Consider the following 25,817-nt stretch of genomic DNA (forward strand, 5'->3'; position numbering starts at 1 on the left):
AGCACCCTGTGGGGCACTCTGGAAGGAGGAAAAGAAGGAATGCCTGGCCTTACTTTCACCAAAAAGAGTGAACTGTTTTCTTGGAGGAAAATAGAATGTATGCTTATGAGATAACTGTATTCTTTCTTATACTCTAGTTAAATACTGAACTGGGGAGCACAGAATATTTATGTATACGACAGTCTCAGGAAAAAAAAAGTGCTAATTGTAGGGGGCTAATGAGAAATTCTAAGAGGTTTGGATATGAGAGAAGGCTTTTCCAAAAGTCATTAGGCTGTCCCAGAAAATGTGAAAAGAAAAACATCAAGAAACTTGTTGGTTAATCTTGATACCCATCTTCCTCTATCAGGTAATAAACAACAGGAGTAGAGAAGTAAAAATTAATCATGATTCAAAAATAGTATTTGACACAGTGGATCACTCTTTTCTCCTTAGAATACTTCTTGCTTTCACCTGAATTTTTACTTTGAACCTTCTGTCTACTCCTTCTTAGTCTTTTTTTTTTTTTCCCTTTGGGTTCTCTTTATCTCTCCAACTTCTAAATTTGGATGGCCCAGGTCTCAGTCCTCAGGTTTCTTTGTTTGTTTGTTTGTTTTCTAACTGTACTCACTTATTGGGTGATCTCATTCAGTTTCATGACTTTATTTGGTATTCATATGTTGAAGTTCCCCAAATTTATTTCTCTTAATGAGACCTTTTCCTTAAACAAGAACAAAAAGTCCAGGTAAGAAAGATGACTGACTGAGAAGTCAGAATAGGATTTATGTAATAGCTATATGGAACCTGAGCTGATTTAAAATGATAGAATAGGTTCTTAGAGAAGAAGAGTAGATGTATGAGGGACGATTAAAAATGCCCGTGTACTGTTCAACAGGCCAAGAAGTGAAACAGTTAAGTTTAAATGAATAATTTCTGTTGGGCAGCATAGGGAAAAAAGCTTAGAAAATTTGACTGGTATCATTTTATAGATAAAAATTAAACTCAAAAGATGAAATTTCATTTTACATATAGCTGCTTCCTCCTATATCCTCCATATTTAACAGAGCCACTTGTATTACTACTAGCAGGTCTTATATTAGTCCATTCAAACCATTTTAAGAAGTAGTTAAGGCTGGGCGTGGTGGCTTAAGCCTGTAATCCCAGCACTTTGGGAGGCCGAGACGGGCGAATCATGAGGTCAGGAGATCAAGACCATCCTGGCTAACCCGGTGAAACCCTCTCTACTAAAAAATACAAAAAACTAGCCAGGCGAGGTGGCGGGCGCCTGTAGTCCCAGCTACTCGGGAGGCTGAGGCAGGAGAATGGCATAAACCCGAGAGGTGGAGCTTGCAGTGAGCTGAGATCCGGCCACTGCACTCCAGCCTGGGCGACAGAGCGAGACTCCGTCTCAAAAAAAAAAAAAAAAAAGAAAAGTAGTTAAAACTAATAAATACATTATTATTGAAACACACATTTTTTGAGGGCTCTGGGTTAACAGTGAGAGTGCTTGTGAAGAGGGAGCATTTTCTAACTTTCAATATTTCCCTTGGTATCTGGATAAGAATACTAGCAAATCAGCTATTACTTTGGAGAGAAAAATAAAGTTAACAAAACATGACTCACTACAGTTTTGCACAGGAGAGCAGAAAGAGTGGAACCTAACCATTCAGTAAAGCTGACATTAGTGAGGCAATTATTCAATGACATATTACTAAAAATAGATAGATTTGGGATGCATTTGTATTTATTTTACAAATGAATTTATGGTTAAACAAAAAAGTCAACCTGTGGAATAGTACAGTAAATGAAAAAGCTCTTCAACTAGAAATGGGGTCTTGCTTGGTTTCACTATGGACTTGGTATATGAGCTTCGACACACCATGCAATCTATACATTTCTTATTGTTCTCATTTGTAAAATGTAAATGCTACCTACCCTACTTCATTGAATTCTCTGTGGATTAAATTAGAGAATGAATATGAAAATGCTCTGATATATATAAAGTACAAGGCAAATGGAAGTGAAAGTTGGTTACTCTTATTATTATAAATAATATCATATATACGTCGACTAGAACAGATTGGAAAATAGCAATGGGATTGTGAGTTGAGCCTAGTTACTTTGCAATGACTGATATTGTAAATAGCAAGAAGTCAATTAAATTGACTAAATTATAGTTAAGTTATTTCCCCCGCGTACTAAGCTCTGATGCCTTTAAGCATTTATGTCATGAGTACCATGCACACTTGGTCCAAGTATGCATTACATCAGCTGCAAATCAAAGAGCACCCAAGTAAAGCTGAATTAAGGAGAGGAGAACAGTGGGGGAGATAAATTCATTGAATTAATAAACAAAAGTTGCAAGACATAGATGAGATTTTTTTATATAGATGGAACCAATGTTAAATATATATCAATGAGATTTATTTTTTCTCTATCCATTGCTACTTTCTATGTTATGGCTCCATCTTCGGATCAGTTTTTCCATCACGATGTCATGAAAACTACAACAGATCTAAAGTTATATCCTTCCAAGTTCATGGCCAGCGAAAAAACACATTTTTCTTCTCCAGCAGTCTACCAAAATCCTTACAATGTATTATTAGCTATGACTGGGTCACATTCCAATCTTTTGACAAATTACTGTGGCCAGTAGAAGGCAGTACTCTGACTGGTCATCCTGGAGTCTGATAAGTGCCCCTGAAATCATAGCTGGAATAAATAGTACTATAATGGCAGAGGCCAAGCACAGAAGAAAGATTGAACCATTGAGGAAAATGTTGTTAAGAAAAGAAACAGGAATAGATCAAAAGAGCAGAAATCAGCAAATGTTTACCACAAAAATAGATTAAAACAATACGAATTGAACTTGTCAATAAAATGTATTCATATTTTCTAAGTCTAGTTTAGCTTTTCAAAATTAAGATTTAACAATCTTAGAAAAACACACTTCACCAAAATACAATGAATTGTATAAAGGAAGTGGAAAAATAATGAAACAAGTCAGTGGGATACCAATAGATAGCTCTTAACAAGCTACTGCAATGAAGTAAATATTTGGTTACTTGCAAAAGTTTTATTATGAAAGCATAATATAATTTCATTAACATACAACAAAAACAGTTACTAAGGTTATTGACAAAAGAAGGTGAGCTACCCAGTCGCGTACAGAATAGTCTGGGACACAAACTCATTTTCCATATATTGTAACTAAATGACAAAGCAAATAATTGAAGACATATCTAATTTGGTCAAGGCAACACTTTAGGATTTGTCTGGGGTTGGTATAGTCACCTGACAAACACATCGAGTAAAAATTATGTAATTAAAAAAAGAAGAAAATTGGATTATCTTATATGACTATATTAATTCAAACATGCATATTTAATAATTTTGGGATCCTACAGTCCTGCTGCTTCCCAAGTTTATTTAATATAGATTTTAAGTTTATTGTCACATTAGATTGCTTATTCTACTAACAACAAAAGACATGTAGGGAGGAAACCCTTAGGCCAGGAAAGGGTGGAGCATAATTCCCCTAGATTTGTGTCTGATGGGCAGCCAAGAATGGAATCACCCAGGAAGCTTGTTGATGGCGTTGTCTCTGTTCTTGCTATCACTGGGAAGACTGGGCCAGACCAGAGGGGCAGGTAGAAGAGAGTCAACAATGTCTCAGCTTCTTTGAGCATAAGTTTGCTTATCTGTAAAATGAGAACACATCATTAAACTTTTCTTCCTGTAGGCACATTATCAAAATAAAAAGAATTTAAAAACTTTAAGTTAGAGATTTAAAAAAGTAAGGGTCGGTTTCAGTGGTTTACGCCTGTAATCCCAGCACCTTGAGAAGCCGAGGCGGGTGGAACACCTGAGGTCAGAAGTGGGAGACCAGCCTGGCAATATGGTGAAACCCCATCTCTACTAAAAATACAAAACTTAGCCGGGTATGGTGGCAGACGCCAGAAATCCCAGCTCCTGGGTAGGCTGCTTGAACCTGGGAGGCGGAGCTTGCAGTGAGCAGAGATGGCGCCACCGCATTCCAGCTTAGGCGACAGAGCGAGACTCTGTCTCAAAAAAAATAAAAATAAATGAAAGTAAATTAAGGCATTTTGGTGTAGGTAGGTCTTCTCATCCAGTGTTTTTTCTGTACTAGAGGGCCTTACATCCTTAAAATAGGCAGGAGGAACGTGTTTAGCGGCAAAGATGTATGTGCTTATTGATCGATCTGCTCAGTTGGATGTTATTTGAATAGGAAATACAAGAGGAAAGATTAGCTATATCTCAGGTTGTCTAAATTGAGGGTTTTCAAATTGTAGGGAAATTATAAATGTGTGGGAGTGGGGCTAAGAAATATGAAATTGAGAATGTGTAAATTAGTTTGTAAAGAATTTTTGTGAAAGAATTAAAGTTAATCTGTTACATCACATAAACAAAATTAAGGACAGAAACTATATGATCATCTTAAAAGACACAGAAAAAACATTTGATAAGATTCAGGATCCCTTCATGACAAAAACTCTCAATAAACCAGGAATAGAAGGGATATACTTCAAAGTAATAAGGGTCATGTATTATAAACTCACATAGCCGTTATCATATTGAATGGGAAAAGTTGAAAGCATTCCCTCTAAAAACTGGAACAAGACAAGGATGCCTACTTTCCCCACTCCTATTCAACAAAGTACTGGAAGTCCTAGTCAGAGCAATTGGGCAAGATAACTAAAGAAAAAACATCCAGATTGGAAAAGAGGAAGTCAAATTATCTCTGCTGATGATGTGATCTTAAATCTAGGAAACCCTAAAGACTCCATCAACAAATTCTTAAGTTTGATAAACGAATTCAGTGAAATTTCAGGATAAAAAATTAATGTACAAAACTCACTAGCCTTTCTACACCCCAATAGTGATATTGCTTAGAACAAAACTAAAAGAAGACAATCCCATTTACAGTATCTCTAAAAAAATACTTAGGAATAAATTTAACCAAGAGGTGAAAGACCTTTACAAGGAAAACTGCAAAACATGAATGAAATAAATAGTAGATGACACAAACAAAGATACTTCACATGCTCATGGACCAGAAGAATTAATATTGTTAAAGTGATCATACTGCTCAAAGCAATCTATAGATTCAATGCAAAGGAAGAAAAGAGTTTAGCCTAAATATCGGCATTGGTGGTCCAACCTAGATATAACCTTAGACCAATGATTCAAAGTGTAGCCTATGGACCACGGTGATAATCAAGACCTGTTTAAATAATCTACAATGTCAACACTCTTTTTATAATACAACTAAGAGCATTTTTACATTTTCACTCTGTTGACATTTGTACTGATGTTACAGAAATTATGGTAGATAAAATTGCTCTTGGTGCATTGGAATGAATAAACATAGTGGCACTCAATTCTACTAGCAGGCATTTTATCATTGATCACAACACACGGTAAAGATATGCCAGTTTCACTTAAGAATGTCTTTGATTCACACTGACAAAGTGACAAAACTCAAAAAATGTCTTTGCATAATTCTTAGAAATTATTAATTTTATTAAATCTCTATCCTTGACTACATAGCTCTATGATATTCTGTATGAAGAAATGGTAAATATACATAAGCCAGTTCTGCCCCATACTGATGTTACGTGGCTGTCCACAGGAAAAGCACTTGGGCAATTGAGTAGCATGCAAAATTAGCCACTTTGTTTAGAGTACTGTTTTTTATTTATAATGACCAACTGACAAACTATGACTTTTCAAACTTGGGTATTTGATAGATGTTGCCTCAGAAAGGAATGAATTAGCTTGTTACTTGAAGAATAAATGACAATATCATCAAACTTTCAAATAGTAATTAGAATTTTAGAAATTTACATCTACCACATGGAGCTGGACAGGTTTCCAATACTTAAAAATTGTTCTGATGAAATTGGTGGTGATATTAGTGAATCTCATTTTTGATATTACATAATAAAACACATCAACATTAAAACTTTCACTTGAGAGTAAACCATGATTTCAAATGACGAATGCAGGATTTTTCAAAACAATCCATGGAAGAAGATTTGTTCAAATCGCAAGATTGACCAATGAATTCTAAGTGTAACAAAATGTGGAGCATTTATTAACTTGGTTCTGGATTTCCGCATTGCAATCGAACTTTTGAAAACGATCATCTTGTGTATGATAGTTGGCGTAGTATCAAAAGAAAATATCCAAAACTACCCGGAGAAGTTATTAAAATACTTTTCCCTCTCCCAACTAAGTATCTGTGAGATCTCAGATTTTCTTCATATATTTTAACTAAACAATATATTAGCAAATATTTCATTAAGAAGCAGATTTAAGAATCTAGCTGTTTTGTATTAAACTAGATGCATTTGGAAAAATATAAAACTGACACTCTTCTCAACAAATATTTTTGATTGCAAATTATAATTACTTTTTTCAAAAGTTATTTATGTTAACATATAAAAGGCATATTAATGCTATTTTACATTAATTAATAAATTATCAAATTTTCAAGTTAAAAATTTTCAAGTTAAAATTTGATAATTTAAATTTTAAACTTTTATTAATATTCATATTTTAAATTGTTAAAGTTTACTAAATTAAAATAAATTCATTTAAAATAAATGAATACATATTTTTAATGTATCAGTTTTAATTTTTAATAAGTAAATAATATTCACATGTAACCAAGATAAGCAAAAGATCCACTGAATTCTCAATAATTTTTAAGAGTGGAATCTTGAGATCTAAAATGTTTGAAAACTCTTGCTTTAAACCATTAGGATTCATGTTTAATAATTCTAAAAGTTTTTACTGAGTATTCAGATGATAATGATAAAAATAGTTAAGGAAAGACATATGTTTGTCTCCTATAAGCCGATTTAATTTGGGAGACAAGATACACTCACATTCATTAAACAAAAGTGCATGGTATCAAAGAACTTACCATAAATGAGCAACTGCATTGACTCTGAACCTGCTAACTCGTGTTCGGAAAACATAGCTTGAGCTCCAGATTTTTATAGGTGCTTCTTTAGTACTGAGAAATATTTCTTTCTGCGTTGAGTGTTTATTATATTCTTTATGGCAGATTGCATAATGGAGTTTCTGTAAGGAAGCTCTTCATCTTTCCTGGAAGCATGCTGATGTTATTTTCTTTTTCCTGGAGATTTCATTTGCTCTTTGAAAGACTCCACTTTTCCTGTCTATAAATTTTGTCGCCTCTTGAGTATTTCTGAAATTCTACGATGGTCTAATATGATAATCAGAGCTGTAGAAATTCTGAACAGGATGAGGATAAAACAACATAGGATCACGGGGAAGTTCTCTGGAGCAAAAAGACTGGATCTGGAGAAACGAGTTTTGATAAATGGGAAGAAAGGTGATGGGTTTTTCTGGTGTGACACGAAGTCACAGCATTGAGATTTATTATGTAGGGTCTGTGGGTGGAAATGAGGCACACTAGGTGACTGGAGCAAAGAGTTCGCATAAAAGACAAGTGAAAAATACCACTGTGACAATAGGATGAAACCGGAGATGATTGTCAGTCCCAGGCATTAAGATTATCTAATTGCCAAACTGTGCTCCAAACTGTACTATGTGAACTAACAGAAAGGCAAAGCCATTTAAGTAAGTATACATTTGTATTTCAGTATCTTTGTGTTTTAATAGTTGCATATATATTTTAATAAGTGAATTTATTTTAATTTCTATCAAAAACAAATACACCAAGTAGTTATAAAGGTATAATGGTAGTGATATAAAATTATTCTATAAATATATTCACTTCATGAATAACAATGTGTTGTGTCAGTTTTTAAATGCCTTGAGTAAATAAGAGTACACACAGAAAGTAGAAGATAGATAACAAAGTGACAGCTATCTAGAATAAATTCACACCCTTTGTGTACAGGAAAGTTAAAACTCACACTAATATGAACCAATCTACTACCAAACCAAAAGTCTTAATTTGGAAAACATAATTGTCAATACATTGAGCCTCCTTGACAGTTATATCTCTAGGACCATTTTCCAGTCACTGATTTTTATTTCCTTTTTTTCTTTTCTCATGTGCCAAAAATTTGAGCCATTCACCTCGTTTTTTCACCCTTTAAATCTGCTATGAATTAATGTTCTATTCATCTATTTCTGAAGTTTTTTACTATCATCTATAGTGTATTCAATTTAAGAAATTATAATATACCATAATATAGTATAGTATATTCAATTTAAGAAAGGTATTTTTAATTGCCTACTCAAGGATAAACTGTGTACAGATTCACGTTAGCTGCATTGCTTTGGGCAAGTTACCCTGGCATCAGTATTCTCTAATGAGTTTAGTGACTCTTTCTAACTGTAAAATGTATGAAAGATGCAAAGTGTGCTAGGCACGATACCCCGTGTGCTCCCTGCCGTCTCATTTAGTTCACCATCCCCACAATTCTGTAACTGTAGATATACACAGACAATACTATTTTATAAATGAGATTGCTGACACACAAAGGGGATGAGTTCCACATATGCTCAAATACAAAACTATCCCTCATAAACAGAATAACCTAATGATTGAGTCCTTTAGTACTGCTCAAAATTTGGGGAGTAACTGCTACCCCCAGTTACCTTATTTTATACAATAAAATAGCGTAAGATGGAGACATCCTAATTTGAAACATTCTCAGTCATAGCTGGAGTTGGATGATTCTAGAAATAGAATTTAAATTAAAAAAAAAAAGAGAGAGGCCAAGAAACTTAACATGGATTTAATAATGATTCCTGGGAGATATAATCTCTCACCTCCATGTACTGGGATGATTATAAACAAGACTTTTAAAGTCATTTAAAAGCCCAAAGCAGTAAACAATTTGGATCACAGCTATTCCTACAGAGCAAATGAAAAAAGTAATCAACTATGCCAAGGTTATGCAAATGAAACTTGAGACTTAAAGTAAAATGTCCATAGACAGCATCCTTCAGAAATTCAAAAATGCAGTATCTCAACTAGCTCTGGAAAATAGGGTTTGATGACCTTAGAAATGACTGACTTATGAGATGCTGATACCAAAGATGATGATGAATGGATAAATAATTTTTATGAAATATGAAAAAATGCTATATCTAAATTAATACGTTGTTTAACAAATGCTTTTTTACGTATAACCAAATTTTAAAATTAAATATTACATCTAAATATGTGACACATAGTTGGAAAATAGAACAATTCTTTTAGATCTTCTTATATGGAACTTGTAAAATCCCTTACCTTTGATCAGTTATAGTTACATGTCTAATGATACATAGCAAGGAAATGACAGAGAAGAGATTTAAGCTTCAGTCTGTTTGAATTCAAAGTGCATTCAAAGTTCTATAAATCATGTTGTTAAAGTATTATGTAACTCCCTAAGAATACTAGGGTAATTCAAAGGAGATTAATGATTACTAAAGTATTTGAGACAGTGTTAATGATAGATATAAGATTTGAACTGGATATAGAAGGCTAGTTAAGATTTTTATTGACAGAAAAAACATAGCAGTTGCTGTGAATACAAAATATGGAGTTGTTCCATTTCTAAAAATTTCTCTGATGGTGGAATAATAATAATTCTAATATTTTACTAGCAGAAATGTCTTACATTTACTGAGAATTTACAATCAAGTACCATGTAAAGCATGTTGGAAAATCTTCTCATTCAATACCTGTAACTGCCCTGAACATTGCTGTTGCTCCCATTCTACAACAGAAGAAATTGAGGAAAATGAAGAGTAAGTAATTTGCCTGACAGGTAAAAGAAAATAGTAGCACAGTGGTTGAAACCCAAGTATTTTCAAATCTTAGTTCATCAACCATGGCATTCTTTTGCCTTTATCTTTCATTTCATTTTAAGATTAATTTCTTTTAAGTGTCAGGGAGAGATGAATGAAGACTAGAATCATCAAGGAAGGGTTTATGCAGCTAGCATATTTTGAGTTTGCCCTTGAAAAATATGCACAATTAGGCCGGGTGCATGGCTCACGCCTGTAATCCCAGCACTTTGGGAGGCCGAGGCGGGTGGATCACCTGAGGTCGGGAGTTCGAGACCAGCCTGACCAACATGGAGAAACTCCGTCTCTACTAAAAATACAAAATTAGCTGGGCCTGGTGGCACATGCCTATAACCCCAGCTACTAGGGAGGCTGAGGCAGGAGAATTGCTTGAACCTGGGAGGCAGAGGTTGCGGTGAGCCGAGATTGTGCCATTGCACTCCAGCCTGGGCAACAAGAGTGAAACTCTGCCTCAGAAAAAAAAGAAAAGAAAAGAAAAGAAAAATATGCACAATTTAGATATGTAAAAGAGAGATGGGCAAATATATATTGTGAATAAAATAATAGAACTATGGTAGAACTGTGGTAGGAGAATGAGAAGTGTGTACAACTATACTCACTCCAAATAACTAGTGAACAAGGAAAGCATGGTTTTGCCATTGTTAATTCTTTGAAAATTTCTTCCCCTGAAAGTTTTCCTTTAATATCAAGAAGTACATGAGTGCTGAATTATGGTGATTAATTGAAGGTTTCAGAAAAAAATATACGTAATATGTTACCCAATAAGGAATAATAAATGACCTTGCCATAATGGAATTGATACAAATTTTACTTTCTATCAGATTGTTAGAATTATAATCCAGCTCTCATGTCCACCAAATGTTTACAAATAAATTATTTTTAAAGTGAGATCCACACTGATAACTATGATGTCATGTTCCACGGTACTTACCTGATTGGGAAACTCAGGCAAAATGAGCTATTAAATGTTCCTTTCTCTCTCTTCACAACTCACTCCTCTAAGTAGAATTAAGTAGTGCTTAATGTAACTATGAATATAGACATTTCATATGCAGCTCTCACTTAGGCTGTGTGCCCCCTTGTGTCCTCTGGAACTTGTTTTAAAATTACAAACTTAAAAAACATCAACATTTTTGTTTAAAATAGAAAAAAAATTTAAGTGTTATTTCAGTTGAAAACCACCTAATTTTTTATTACTCCTGAAGCTGGTATTCAGAACTGCATTTAACATTGCACAGGCTAAATATAATTTGGACCAACTCATGTAAAATCTTCATTTCCTTCCACTTATCTTGAAATCCTCTCATTACTTCTCCCATACCTTTATTTTCTGCCCTAATTTCTCCATTACTACTTTCTGCCTGTCCATTTCTGCCCACGTATCAGTGACCAGCTTAGGTTCCATTTTTCAGAGTGGCTTTCTGTAGCCACTCCAGTCCTCACTATCCTCACTTTTGCCTCGGTTTCCTTATTATTTTGAGTGAAATATATACACATTACACAATTAATTCCATTCATGGCATCAGAATCTGCACAAACATGTTTGGTAAGACACTGATACTTACAATAACATAAGTTAGACTTACAAGTATTTTAAACACAGCATCTATAGACTTTGTAGTACAAATTGAGTTTCTGGAATATCCTGGTAGGTCCACTAGCCTATGGTTGTGCATGTGTAACTGTACCTATCAACGATTATCCTGTTTCTCACCTTCCTCTGTTATTGGATTCTTAAGACCATTACCTTTCCAGACTCCCTAGAAATGATCTTGCTTGTTCTTTGCCTGTCTCTGGCACTTAACTTAAAATTTTCCCAGTAGATAAAAGATTCTGCCTTTGTTGTCCATGTTTAGAGCTCTCTGTCTTGTCATTGAAACATTTAGATTCCCCACCAAGGGGATTCTAGGCCACATTAAGCTTGGGCTTAAAACCATAATTACTAAAGCATATCTGCTTTTTCAGTTTCTATGATTCTCCTTATGAAAACTGACCTCCAGAATTCTTACAATATTTTTAGAGCATTTATTTTCTAGCCTGTATAATGTTTTGTATGCTATTCTTTTCTTTGTCTAAATTGTCTTATACTTACAGAGCACTATTGTCTTATATTGCATCTATCTACCTATCTTTCTACCTACCTATCTATATATCTATTAATCTATCCATCTATCTTTCTACTAATCATCTTGCTAGTCAGGCAAATATGTGCATAAATGAACACATCATATATTATAAATATCTTATAAGATATGTGTAAATATATTATAAACATCTCTATTTTTTAAGCAAATTATCCTGCTGCCTGTTATATGGTGTAACAATTTAGAAAGAGCCAAATAACATATTATATAACACTAAGGAATAAGAGCATAGCAGTTATTCAATAAATACTCTACTCAAAAATACATGAACACTAATCTCTAACTATTAATTTTATAAATTAGCTATTGTAGCAAGGGACAATTTTTGAGCAGCCCAACTAAATATCAGTTGAATGGATTGTTAATTAGCTGTCTCCCAGACTCTTAAGGCTGAGCCAGTCTTTACATCCAGATGAATCAATGCTGAACACACAAAGAAACTATACATTTTCCTGTGCTTTGAGAGATATTGAAGAGTTACATTTTTTCTGAAACTTGAAGCTAATCTTTAATATATTTTCAAGGAGTTACTATAAATATTTATTTTATTTGCTGTTGCATAAGAAAACTTTTCTCAGTAGGAAAAAATGCCAGAAATAGAGCAATGCAAAAAGGTGGATGAAATTACCCATTTTCCCAAGAGCGAAAGTCACATGGCAAATGTCTGTCATTTTCAGCTCTACCCCATCAGACTTTCGCTTACAACTGCAATGGAAGGGATTCATTTAAGTTTGCATTACTCTCCTTATCCTTGCTTATGTCTCAGAATACATTAACGCAAGTGTGAAAATAATTGAAAAGCAACGGGCAAGATCAAGGACAGTCAGAGAACAAAAATCCCCAAATAGCAGAACTAGCCAATATGCACTAGTATGTTTTAATACGTGCTATCAATATTTATCAATAACCTAGCTCAATTCTACCATTCCTCTGGGTTCTGGTGCCTAAAAGTCATGAGGAATATGGTGACAGATGTGTGGAGCACAATTCTGACCTTCCCAATAGCAGCAGTTAAGGCAGATGAGAGAGGCTGCTTTGGGTGGTTAGCCAGGCGGAATAAACAAAAGGGAAAGTTCGCAGCTCTTAGATTTTCTCTCCCTTGCTTGCAGTTGAGAGAAAGCATCAATTTCAGTCTGTCCTTAGCATTATGAAGAAAAGCATTTATCAAGGGATTATGCTGCTGATTTAGGTATGTAGAAATTGAAGCAGAATTTTTTAAATAGTACGAAAGAGGAAGACAAATATTTGATCTTTTAGAATATAGAAACTGAAAAGAATTATCAGGAAAACATCATTTACAGAGTTTCTGTTTATTACTCCTTACATACTAGAATGCATAAAATCAGAAATTTAAAGGTGAACCAATTTTCATTATTTTCAGAGTGGATTTCTATTTATACTTATTTTCAGTGCATTTGATTTTTTTTTTTTTTCAGTTTGAAAACACTTTCACAGATATTATTTGAGTGACGTAAACAGTAAAGTATAGTGCTTAAAGTTTCACTGCAGGTCAACCACAAAGGAAATGATTATTTTTACCAAGATATTTACTTTCTTTTTGCCTCAGTTTCCTCATATATAAAATAGAGATGATAATAGTACCATCTAACGTTGTTGTGAGAATTGAATGTGTGAACCAAGAATAAAATTCTAAGCCCCCCCAACTGACTGACTGGACAACCTCTTCGCCAATGGGATAAAAAAACCAAAAAAGCCTGAAAAGCTAGTTCAGGCCATGTGGGAAAGGGAGAGTCAGACATTACACTCTCCTCCCTTTAGAATTCAGTCACGACTGACCAGCATCAACATTAACGCAGAAAGATATTAAGACTGACAAAACAAATTCTTTGTAGCAAAGAAGATACCAAGTTCTAACTTGTCTTTGGTATAAAATCATGTGATACACAGTGGACCCTGAAGGAAATAAAAGTATTTTACCCCAAAATATGTTTCTTTGACATATGTTGAAATGGTCCTTCAAAAGTCTCTTATAGGGAAAATTTACATTATGTAGAGAATCTTCTCTTACTAGGTCTTTTCCAGAGAGTCTGACACCTTTTAAGATCTGAGAAGAGACATTTACATCTATTCTATCTGAAGTCTGCTACCTGGAGGTGTCATCTACATGACAGGAAGCCTGGGCTTCCACAACCCTTTCGTGCCTTACCTTAACTCAAGCTGAGTTCAAGTCTTCAGGCGGAGCTTAACTCTTTCAACCAATGGTCAATCAGGAAATCTTGAAATCCTCCTATGAGCTGGAAGCCCCCTGCTTCCAGATGTCCTGCCTTTGGGGCTGAACCAATTATACCAAGCCAATGTATTAATTTATGTCTTTGACTATAAATTCTGCTTCCCTAAAATGTATAAAATCAAGCTGTAACCCAACACCATGGGTATATGTTCTTAGGACCCCTTGAGACTGTGTCATGGGCCATGATCCCTAACCTTGGCAAAAAAAAAAAAAAAAAAAAAAAAACAACTCTAAATTGAGACTTGACTCGGGCATTTGATTTAAATATTTAATATAAATATATAAACGAGTAATTTAATATATATAAAAAATTTAGAAATTTACAACTATCATATCATAGTTGCTAATTTTAACTTTCATCACCTAGCAAAATCAACGATTGTCTCAATTTCATGTATGAAAAAATCCAAGATCCATGGATATTAAGTAACCTGCTCAAGGTCACAGAGCAGTTAGTGGCAAAATCAGAGTTGCTCTTTGAACAGCATTACCTTTGCGTTCACACAGGTATTAACTAACGATCTTATTTGTAGGCCATTTCCAAATCACATTGACTTCTCTCATAGAACCTCTATTCCCCTGACTTTTTCAGTAATTCTCTCATGCATTTTCATTTCTATTTATTGAACAGACTGTGAGCTCTGTAGGATGAGAATTACATTTATATTGTGACCACAGCTCTCACAGCTCCTGTTATATTATAAAAAATAATTGCACCAGGTACTTATTAAAAATGGAAAGGAAGATCTCATTCAAGACTATTGCAGTAAGGGTCAAGACTTGCAATAGAAGAGAGAGATTGAATTTAATCCCCCTGCAAAAAAAGCTGGGAGACTTTTTAACCACTGGAGTGAGCTAATGGAAAAGCACTGCAGGATGTTATGAGGGAATTTTCTCCATGTGGTCAGGTTGTGTGTTTGTTAATGATCACTTGTTGAAAAAAAGCCTCCTACCCTCCAATAGAGGAAGAGAGACAGGGCTCTATCTTTTTTGACAATTACATTTCAATGGGATGACTCACAAATTCTTTTTTAAAAAGTATTCCTGCATTGAAGATTTACATCTCAAAGGAGAAAAGAAAAAACAAGGGCAAGTTTAATAAAATAAGTGCTCTAAGTAAAGGGAGGTCAGGGGCCTCTAGGCAGGAAGAAGCCTGTCTAAAACTCAGTTAAGCTGAGGACAATATTAAGGACATCTTGGTCAATATGAAAATCATGGTATCTTCACTAAATTTATTTTTTGGAATCAAAAAAGATCTTAGTGAAACTTCTGATTTGTATAATGTGTTGGTTCAATTACCATTTTTCTGGGGAAGGGGGTTACTAGGGAAATCGAAAAGAGTTCATAGTAAGTCAATGAGTTTAATGAATCATAACCAATCTCTTGTCCAGAGGGAAACACATTTTTCAGAACTGCAACTGACAAGCAGTCAAATGGATTGCCTCTTTTTGTGTGTGTGCTGTCTTTGCCCATTATGGGATGGAAGTGCTCAAGAGCATTTAGATGCTTGCAAAATAGCTAAGGAAAATATGTAAAATAAGAAATTAGCTGTTCAGATATAGACATTTGGAATGTTTTAATCTACATGGAATTCTTAGCAGCTAGAGCTCAAGAGAAAGGATAGAGGCATCATGTGGTGGGTAATAGAGCTGGTAATGGTGACTGCAGAGTTGCTGGCCTGGTGCTGTCAGGGTGCCTGGTGCTGTGAACAATAGAATGACATCTAAAAATGACAGATAATCCCATGTACATGGGTTATCATTTTTCTGTTAAAATATATTTAATGTGTTAACTAGGAAAATGTATTGGTTTTTCTTAATTTTTAACTTTATATGGAGCATAAGTGTTTATAAAGTCCAGTATTTATAGATAATTAATCATTAGCAAACATATGGTAAGATCATTTATAGAGTTAATAGATTTAAAAAAGAGAAAAAAATGATGACAGTAAGATTTCCAAGGGTTAACTAAAATTATCTGTTTTCTTAATTGATGGAAAGTCACCATCTGGAGCTGCCATATTTTCTGTAAAGATTTTTTTTTTTCTTTTGGTGACATTGTAAGAGAGGAAATGAGCATATAATTCCTGTTCTGATTGCAGAAGGGAGCAGTCCAGACCTAATTAACTAAGGGGCTTAATGACACTATTTTAGAGTACTTGTATAGATCAGTCCTACTCTGTGCCTTTGCTCTAAAAGCATAGCAGCCAGCCACAGGCAGCAAGAGGGCTTTGAACAGCAAATTTCCAAATGGCAGTTGTAGGGCAGAACACACACAAAAAAGTTTTCCTGAAAACCAATATGCAAAGAGGACCAATAGGATAAATGGTGTGCCAAATTGGAGTTACTATGGTGCAACTGTTCTTTACTTATTGATGATCATTTTATGAGTATGTTTTTTAAATATATATGATTATTTTATCATGTAGCAAGAGATTATATGGTTTATACTGGCTAAAAGTTCCAGACACTACTGCTTATCTGATACTAGCTATTTAAGTTAAACATAGGTTTTTAGGAGAAAACAACTAGCCTCTTCAATGGAGTAAGCCTTGAAAATTCAAGTTTTGGTAACAGTAGCTTCCAAAGAAAAAATAAAACTGTGGTCTACAGCTATGTTACTAAAATCTCTAACAAGTCAGAAGTGAAGATTGACCTGAATCTAAATGACAATATGTATACTGACAATGAACTCCAACATATTAAACACTATTTTACTTGACATATCAGCAGCAACTTTTGACACAGTTGATCACCTTTTTCCTTTGAACCTGGAGGCATTCCTTCCATGGCTTTCAGGATTCTACATTCCCCGGGTTATTTTCCTGTTGTATTGGCCGCTGCTTCTAAGTCTTCTTTGTTGGTTCCTCTTCCTTTTCCTGACCTGAAAATGTTGAAAGTCCCAGAGATTTATTTATACTCAGACATCCAGGACTATGACTTAAATCCCATCTGTAGGCTATTGAATCCCAAATTTGTGCCTCCAGTCTTGTTTGTTTCTCTTTTTTTTTTTTTTTTGGAAGTCCAGACATGTATTCCCAATGGCCAGACCGACATTTCTTCTTCTCCCCTGGAAGGCTTAATATGTTATTTCAAACTGAAAGATTTCTGAGCAGAATTTTTTATTTCTCCTGCCCCCAAACTTTTATGTTTTTCTCCATCTCAGTAAATAGCACATTATTCACCCAACTGATCAGGACACAAACCTAAGAACAACTTTCTCCCCTCTTTTCCTAAACCCACATGCAATCTGGGAACAGTATGTTCAAGGTATTGCAGAATCTGACCATTTTCCTCCACCTTTTCTACCACCACCCTAATCCAATTTCATGTCTTTAAAATACTTCAATAAATTTCTTTGTTTTCCTTTTTCTTCTACTCTAGACTTTCTACAGTCTATTTTAGATACATGTTGACCATCACATTTTGAAAATTAACTCTGATAATGTTATTTCCCTTCTTTATGCCCTTCCCATTGCTTCTCATTGCACAGAATCTCCTGCATGTGACTTATTTTATTATTTTGTTGTTGTTGTTGAACAATAATTGGGAGTGTGAGAAACAGGGTCACAATTCTCAAATTTGAATTTAGGCTCTAGTGCAAAACTTCTGGCAAGTTGTTAAATCTCTCTGAGACTCAGTGTCCTTGTTCATAAATGGACATGATACTAGTACTATTTCATAAGTTTGTTTTTATTAAAATTAAATAAGATATTTGATATTGATAAATTTAAGAAGCAGGCTGAAAAATAAGATTTTTGATATTGATAGATTTAAGAAGCAAGTAAAATTGACATTTGTTACTTTTTTGGTATAATTTCCAATGAACACAGAGTTCATGTGTTTGTAGTAGTTCTCAGTGAAGGTTAAAAATTAGTTATGATAATAATATTACCCTTTTATGTGTAAGCCTATGAGTTCCATGGAGTGAATGACTGTGTTGATCTTGTACTTTCTGTATCAAGAGCCAACTACAGGTTTAGCAGGTGTCAGCCATCAGTTAGTAATTGCTGAAAGAATAAATAAGTGAATGAATGAATCTAATAAAATTGTCGTCTATCTTTATTCTCAGATGTCTTTGCTCTTTTGATCATCTATTTTCCAATTGTTTATATATTTCCATTTGTCTAAGACCTGGAAATACTTTTCTTCAGATTCTATCCTTCCTATCACTGTATCTTCCCTTTGTGTTTATGCCCTTTTCCTACACTGTGACACTCTTGAGCCAAAATCCAGACCACTTGCAGCTGCCAACTTTTATTACAAAGTAAGTTGAACCCATCTTCGAGCTTTTACAGCATTTCTCATGATCTCATCACATCAATTTATTGCCTTAAGCAAGATACTTTTTTTTTTTTTAAACCGAATAGTACTGGGAAGGAGAAAAGAAAGTATGAAAGTGTGTATATATGTGTATTTACATCTGTGTGTGTGTGTGTGTGTGTGTGTGTGTGTGTGTGTGTGTTAGTTTCTTCTGCCCTCAGAACTGCCTTGGGGAAATCTAGCAAAGAGGAAACCCATAGATGGCTATGAGCAATCTATTTTGGTCCTGACATCACTGTTTACTCCTAAGAGGGTATGGCATTTATTAATGTGGTACCTAAAATATTTCTGGGTTTCTACCTTCTGGACACATAGTTGATTTACCCTTCATGGTTTTCTTATGATTGTGTGAAGCCATGTGGTTGGTCTGGCCAGTATATTGTAAGTGGGATGATGTATGTCACTTCTGGGCCCAAATATTTAATTATTACTGCAAGGCTTTTCAGAAATGTCTTTTCTCTCTAGCATAGTGATTAGCCTTATTGAAGATGGCAGCTCTTACAATACAATGGATTCCTGAGTGGCTACAATGAACAGAACCCTCAGCCAAACTGTGGTGAAGATTGCATATGTCAGAAATAAATTTAATGTATGTAAGAAACTTTTGCTATGTTGTGCCACTAAGACTTGGACTCCCTGTTATATCAATATAAACTGATAAACACATAAGTTGACTTTTTCAACGAAATATCATTTTCTACTCCTCTTGTTTATTTTGCAATGAGAAAAGTATAGATGATAAGGTGTAATGTGCTCAAAAGCATAATACAATTTTAAGTCTCAATCTCTGCTATCACACTGTTGCGTATGAAGTGTCACTAGAAGAACATATAGGTGGTCATGGTCATCCTCGTGTTTCCATCACTATGTATTAAAGGTCATGGAATTTCAGAATCTAGTATAAACTTCTCATTCAAAAAATGTTTTACTTTTGGGAAAACTAAGATAAGAATAAAAGACATTAGATATAGCTCTCCTTCTAATATTTCACAATAATATTAATATTTAAAATAAATAAACAAATTGAGTAAGGCTATCTCTCCATGGTGTCAAATTATTCACTTGGTTTAGTTAAGAAAAATGTCTAGTAAATTTGAACAATTGATAATGTTCAAAAAAAAAAATTGCCTGGCTACCTGATTGACCTGATTTCTCTGTGTTACATAAATACTGTCTGGGGAAATGATAGATAATATTTCTATGTTTTACCTTTTCTTCTTTTTCTATCTGAGGACAGGTCTTTCATAGATACACTGATATAGTCAACTTGTGGGGCAGCAATGAGAGAGTATGTCATTCTCCAAGGAAGACACATAGTGGATTTACCCTTCATGGTTTTCTGGCCTGTTAGAGACTTTCCCCCTATAGTTAAATTACTAGATCCTGTCTGGAAAAATCGCCTGTGAAGTTGGGAGGAGAGGAGGGGAAAAAGCAAAGCAAAGCAAAACAAAGCAAAACAAAGCAAAGCAAAGAAGCCACCATTGAGTCTACCATTTAAATATGTAGTCATTAAAATAATACTGGTCTCACAGTGAGACTTCGAAGAGGAAAAATAAACATTTTTTAAAAGGTCTGAATTGCTTTCCTTTTCTTAACTTTTACAGATGTGAAAATACTTTTTGTTTAAAAGAAGTGTTAACCTACTGGCCCCTAGTGACATTGATTAATTGCTTTTCACAGCATTGGTAAAACTGTCAATTCCATTGCTCTCATTCACGTTTAGTCCAACATTTTCTACAAACCTTTTTGTGTAGCACTTAGAATTTAGAGGAAAACCAAGTAAATTAAAGAGGAAAATATTTTCCTTTTAGTCATTTTAAATAATTACTATTTTAAAGAATAAAATATAGGAAGGGTCCAGCTTTTGTGTTATAGAGATAGACATGGTAAATCTAATTAATGGCAACTCTTCTGTCATCTTTCTGATCAATTATTATTTCCTGAGGATCCTTTCTCCGACTTCCTTAATTGAATGTATTCAAATTTGTATACTCATTAATTCCTTATACAATTATCCTTCATAGCATTTATTGTAATTGCTATTGTATATTAAATTGACTAATTACTATGCATTTCAGTACTAAAATATACACTCAGAAATTGAGGACAGAGACTATGTTAGATACTGCTCACCCAGCATGTAGTACAGTCCTACCACCAAATAAATTATTTAAAACAAATTTGCTTAAAGGAGGGCATAATTTCAGTCTTCTGGTCTCTGTACTGGCTGATTATTCAAGTCCACTGTTGTTAAAAACCTTAGTTTGCCACACCCATGTTAATAACCTTAGTTTGCCACACCCATGATCTAGAAAATAAACTGTTTTTTTCGTCAGTTTCTATTCCCGATATTCTTACCTTAAATTGTTTCTCAATGCTATCACTCTGGCTTTATTATTTATTCCGAGCATATACAAAGAGCTTCCTTCCATTACTTTTGGTTTGAATTGATTTCCTTTCAATCTGTTTTCTCAGACAGTCAGAGATGTTAGTTCTGCATCAAACTTTATGATCAGTTCACAACTATCAGGAGTTTTAAAGACTTTCACTTTATTTACATACACATAAATATTTATTAAGAAAACACCAATATTTAGTCTTTGCCTTGCACAGAAGGGGGTAAAAAACAATTTTATTTTTCCGTGGATGAATAAAGAAACAAGCCTTTTTAATACAGCTTAAGTTTATGGCTCTCATTGGAAGGTAAGTTGTCTCAAATGAGAGGAGAATTTTAAATAAACACATGTTTGCTCTCTATTCTTGACCCTTCTCCCAGACCCATGGCTCTCCAAGGTTTCGCTAGACCTGCTGTGCAGCAGCAGCATGTATAAAGAGCTTCCCAAAGGTAAGGGCAAAAATCATTTCCAACTACCCCAGGATCTCCTTTCCCAGAGTTTTGGGGGTGAGGCTGAAAAGTTCAAGTTTTTAATCATGGTTTGGCCTTTCTGGTGATCAGCTCTCACCCAGGAGCCCAAGAAAATCAAAAGTCACCTCATTAGAGCAAAAGACAATTTTATCACCGAGAACATTTTATTAGGAGCTCCGCATCAGGAACCATGGTCAAAGAGCAAATATTAGAAAAATAGGTGTACCTAGCATCCTAATTGCTCAAGAAATTACAAAGGTTTTAGTAGCTCTTTGTCAGGAACTGGTAGGAGAGACAAAATATACATTTTTTATTATGTCACAATGTAAAAGCCATGATTCCTATACTTCTGGAAGACCTAGAAGTTTATTGGATTTATGTGTTTGAGAACAAAAGGTTGGAGGGTTGAAGGCACTGCTGAGGGAATTCTTAATGAAATTAAGCTAGAGGTTTATGTTTGGAATGAAAGAAAGTGAATTCAGGAGAAAGATGCTTACTTTGAGATAAAAACTATTAAGGTCAAAATATTGCCGTTGAGAACAGCGGGCAAGTGTGTGCCAGTGTCAGGTATTTTATGCATCCAAAGACAATGGCTTTCAAAGAGAAATTCTGAAGGAAGAGGAAGCACTCACCATGTCATTCTAGCATTGATTTGGTGTCAGAAGACTTGGGGGTTCATGCCAGTTTTATTATTAATTTGCTTTGTACCCTAGGATGAGTCACTTAACTTCTGGAGATCCCAACTTCTGTCATTGGATAACTTCTCATCTATATTTGTCTCTAATTCTTTAACTAACCCCCTTCTTGCCAACTCAAGAAGCAGATCTGAGTTGCTTCTGCCATCACTATTCAATTACCCTGACCCTATTATAGCGATTCTTTATCTTTTTGGACATAGGATAAATGTCATATCAGCAAGTCATGCATGGACTGACAGCCATCAAAAATGTTGCAAAGGGCAGCATGGCAAAATTTCTAATTCCTGCCTCACTTGAAAGGTCACTGTAACTCTTTGAACTACTCTATTGCTCATATTTGAGGAAAGAAACATACTCTGAATAACATTACCAGTCAATAAGCAACCAAACAAGTTAATTAGGCTGCATCCCAACAGATATAACAGAAATTATCTGGAAAATAAACTAGAAAAAAATCTAAATTGTTTAGTGACTTCTTCCCCTTATGAAAGGAGAAGGCTGTCTTAACACCCTCCATGTATTTGTTCAAATCAATTCATTCATGATTGTAATAATCAAACATGTATTACATATATACTGTATGGTAATACCAAATTCTGAGAAAAAAAGTTACAAAAACAGCTAAACTGATGCTCAGAGAGGTAAAATAGTTTGCCTGATGCCCCATAGGATCTGAATTCATGATTATGAGGTTTCATTACAGATATGTAAGTATAATAATTTATGCTTTTAACTATTACTGTATACTTCTTCCTCTCCCTCAAAGAGCTTAATTTTAAGTAAAATATATCAACATAAAAACAAATATTAAAGAGAAATGTGATAAATATCACCATAGAAGAAGGTACAAGAAACATTAGAGAAAATGGCATCACAATGAAACTAATGTTTCATATCTGTCTTGATACTATAATTATTGATAAAGCTGACAAGAAAGGAAAAACATGTCTAGCTAAGGGAAGTGCAGATACAGAAACAATGAAGGGAAAACTAGCAAAGTATATTTAAATAAAAAAAATTGCATAGTTTGATGTAGTTTGAGCCAAGAGTAAAGAGGCAAAGTGGGAGATGGTCCTGAAAAGGTCAATGAGTGGGAGTCATAGAAGCTGTGTGAAAAAGTTTGTATTCTGCGTCCAAATGCCAGTTCAGAAAATTTGCACAATTTTTGCATAAAATAGAAAAAAAAGAGCGAAACTTTAGGTCATATTAGTTCTTCCCTCCTCATTTTATGTTTAGATTTGAACATGACCTTTTTAAAATGAAATGATGGTAGTAATAGATTGAGTCCTTCCTTTTTTTTTTCTTTCATCTCTCCATCCTTCTCCTTCTTTCCTTTTTTTCTTTGTTCTTTCATTGAGTATCAACAGATAGATTGTATTGAACAGTCTCGACTCTCAGACATAACTGAAATATATTTTGCTGTTTTAAGTTCCAACCCATTGTGAACTGGCATGCAAAAGTAGAAAATGTAATATTGCCGAACAATCTCTATCCTTTACCAAGAAAGTATCAGTTGTGCCTTTTTGTTTTCAGTCTTTTCCAGTTTACAGCTATCCCATATCTGGTAAATATTTAACAAAGTCTAGTTGCTACTGTTTGTCACTGTCTGCTTCAGAGTCCCATATTCAAGAGCTTGGGCTGAACTTTCAGAGAACTAGAATGAGACTCATGCCAAGGAAATGGAACACTAATTCACTTTCCTCTCACTCTCTCTCTTCCTGTTCCATCAACTTTCTCTCACTGCAGAAACTGCAGGTATATATGTGTGTAGTCTATGGAGGGAGACATGAGGATTGTTATGTTCTACTCAGATAGGAAGCTATGCATCTAAGTCATTGTGACTTTTCTGCTGGCTCTGGAGGGTGTGACTATCCTACCAACTGGTCTTTGGCAGTGACAGCGGTCCAAGCTGTGATATATTAGCTTGTCCTTCAGTGCCTAGGTGACCCAAATGATCTGTGACATTGGAGAAAACACAGGACAATTCCACATTCTTCCTTTCCTGATTCAGTGATCTCTGTGCATACCCCAGGCATCAATTCTTGGCCCTATGAAGCAGTCTCTGGGTGGACGGTCATAAACTGCACTTTCTTTCCAAACCCAGCCTAGGCTACCAAAAAACCTAGGAATCTCAACCATGACTGTCTTGGATCTGTAGAAACCCATATTGGAGTTCTTCCAACTCACTGTGACACTCTGCCCTTTTCCTAAGGTTCACTCATTCTCCCATTGTCCAGTGGCTCTAGGCATGGTGGTGTATCTTGCAATTCAGAAAACATTCAATATCCAGTTAGGAAGTAAGACATCTTTCTTATAAATATAATCACATTCTACAGGGAATCATAGATTGAGTGGCCCTCTGAGTCCCATGAGATGGAGAGAGGAAGTGATAGTATGCTGCTCACCAATTTCTGGTGTGCCAAAAAAAAAAAAAAAAACTTTTTGCTTTTAGCCTATTTTAAAACATCTATGTTTTAAACAATACATAACCAATTCTTGAAATTTGGTACAAAATATGAAGATCTAGTAAAGGGTATCAGGCTCCCATTGAACCTGGCCATTTAAAATTTATCTTGTTTTCAACTGTGGGATCTTTTCACAGTAATATCTACATAGTAGTTGGCAACCCCAGATGACGAGAAAGGAGTCCCAGGCAATGGCTTACATAATTGTATATTATTTGCTGAAAAAAAACCCTTGATAACTATATTAGGACCCATTCAGTTGTTACAGAACACCAATGTAGTAGTTTAAAAAAAATAAAGTCACAAAAATGAATGTATTAGCTCCTATAACAGGGAAATCCAATTCAGTTGGCTTCAGGTATAAGTAGACTCAGAGCCCCTAATGATGTTATCAGAATATATCTTTCTCTTTCTTCTTCTTACCTTTCTATTGATGTTTTTCTTAGGTAGAAACACTTCAGAATCTTAGCTTCTACCATCAAAGGACATGATGATTTCCCAAGAATGCTAGCAAAATTCCCACAGAGGGATCATATCAGCCTGTTTAGGTTAGATGCTAATCACAGAACCAGTATTTGGATAGAGAGATGTAGTTCTCTGAATAGCCTGGCCTGGGTTACTTGCCTACCCCTGAAGCCAGAAATAGGGTCAACTCCATAAAAACCATTGAGCTGAGAAATAGAAGTGTATTGATCCAAAGGGAAGTTGGGATATCATTTCAAACATGTGGGAGAAGGCCTTCGGGGCAGGCAATGATAAAAATCTATCATTGAAATGTATGTAGAATCCAGCCCAACCTACTCCAAATTATAAAATATACCTTATCCATGAAAAACAGAAATCTGGTCATGGTCGTATATCCTGCAATTCATAAAACATCTAGTATCCAGCTAGGAAATGGGATAACTTTCCTAAAACATAAATTTGGGAATTTCTGTTATAAGCAACAGGAAATCATTCAATAATATTAGAGGAACAATAAAAACAGATATAAGTTTAAATCTCTATTTTCTTTTACAATTTCATTTCTTCATTTCTATTTGTCCTGTGATTAAAGTGGGCTCTGGAAACTGTCATAGAAACTAATTTCACCTTGGTAACTAATTAGGCTAACCTCCACTGAACTCTCCACCATCATAGTTATGCAAAGTGCTTTTGAAGAGTTATCGCTTCACCTGTGCCCAGGATGAGGTATCCATGGAAACCTTGAACATCTGCTGACTGGTGGTTGGTTGGCTCAGGCACCCAGAGGGTAATTTATTTCTTG

The 25,817-nt window shown here is 34.8% G+C and overlaps 1 protein-coding gene and 1 long non-coding RNA gene across 5 annotated transcripts in view; one reads left to right on the forward strand and one right to left on the reverse strand.

The window, feature by feature from the left end:
* The window catches only part of RIT2 (Ras like without CAAX 2), a 436,154-nt gene that overhangs the window by 383,121 nt on the left and 27,216 nt on the right, over positions 1 to 25,817 (forward strand). Inside the window, exon 5 of one of the 4 annotated variants that reach the window (XM_045378244.3) lies at positions 18,987 to 25,311. The exons of the other annotated variants lie outside the window; for them this stretch is intronic. Within the exon in view, the coding sequence (XP_045234179.1) occupies positions 18,987 to 18,998 (12 nt within the window). The 3' untranslated portion in view covers positions 18,999 to 25,311. Of the gene's footprint in view, positions 1 to 18,986; positions 25,312 to 25,817 lie in introns of those variants that run through there. 4 annotated transcript variants of the gene reach the window in all.
* The window catches only part of LOC102133752 (uncharacterized), a 301,673-nt gene continuing 291,079 nt past the window's right edge, over positions 15,224 to 25,817 (reverse strand). Inside the window, exon 7 of the long non-coding RNA XR_010582863.2 lies at positions 15,224 to 17,082. This is a non-coding gene — a long non-coding RNA (uncharacterized lncRNA). The remainder of the gene's footprint in view (positions 17,083 to 25,817) is intronic.

The sequence above is a fragment of the Macaca fascicularis genome, chromosome 18, assembly GCF_037993035.2.
Source record: "Macaca fascicularis isolate 582-1 chromosome 18, T2T-MFA8v1.1".
NCBI lineage: Eukaryota > Metazoa > Chordata > Mammalia > Primates > Cercopithecidae > Macaca > Macaca fascicularis.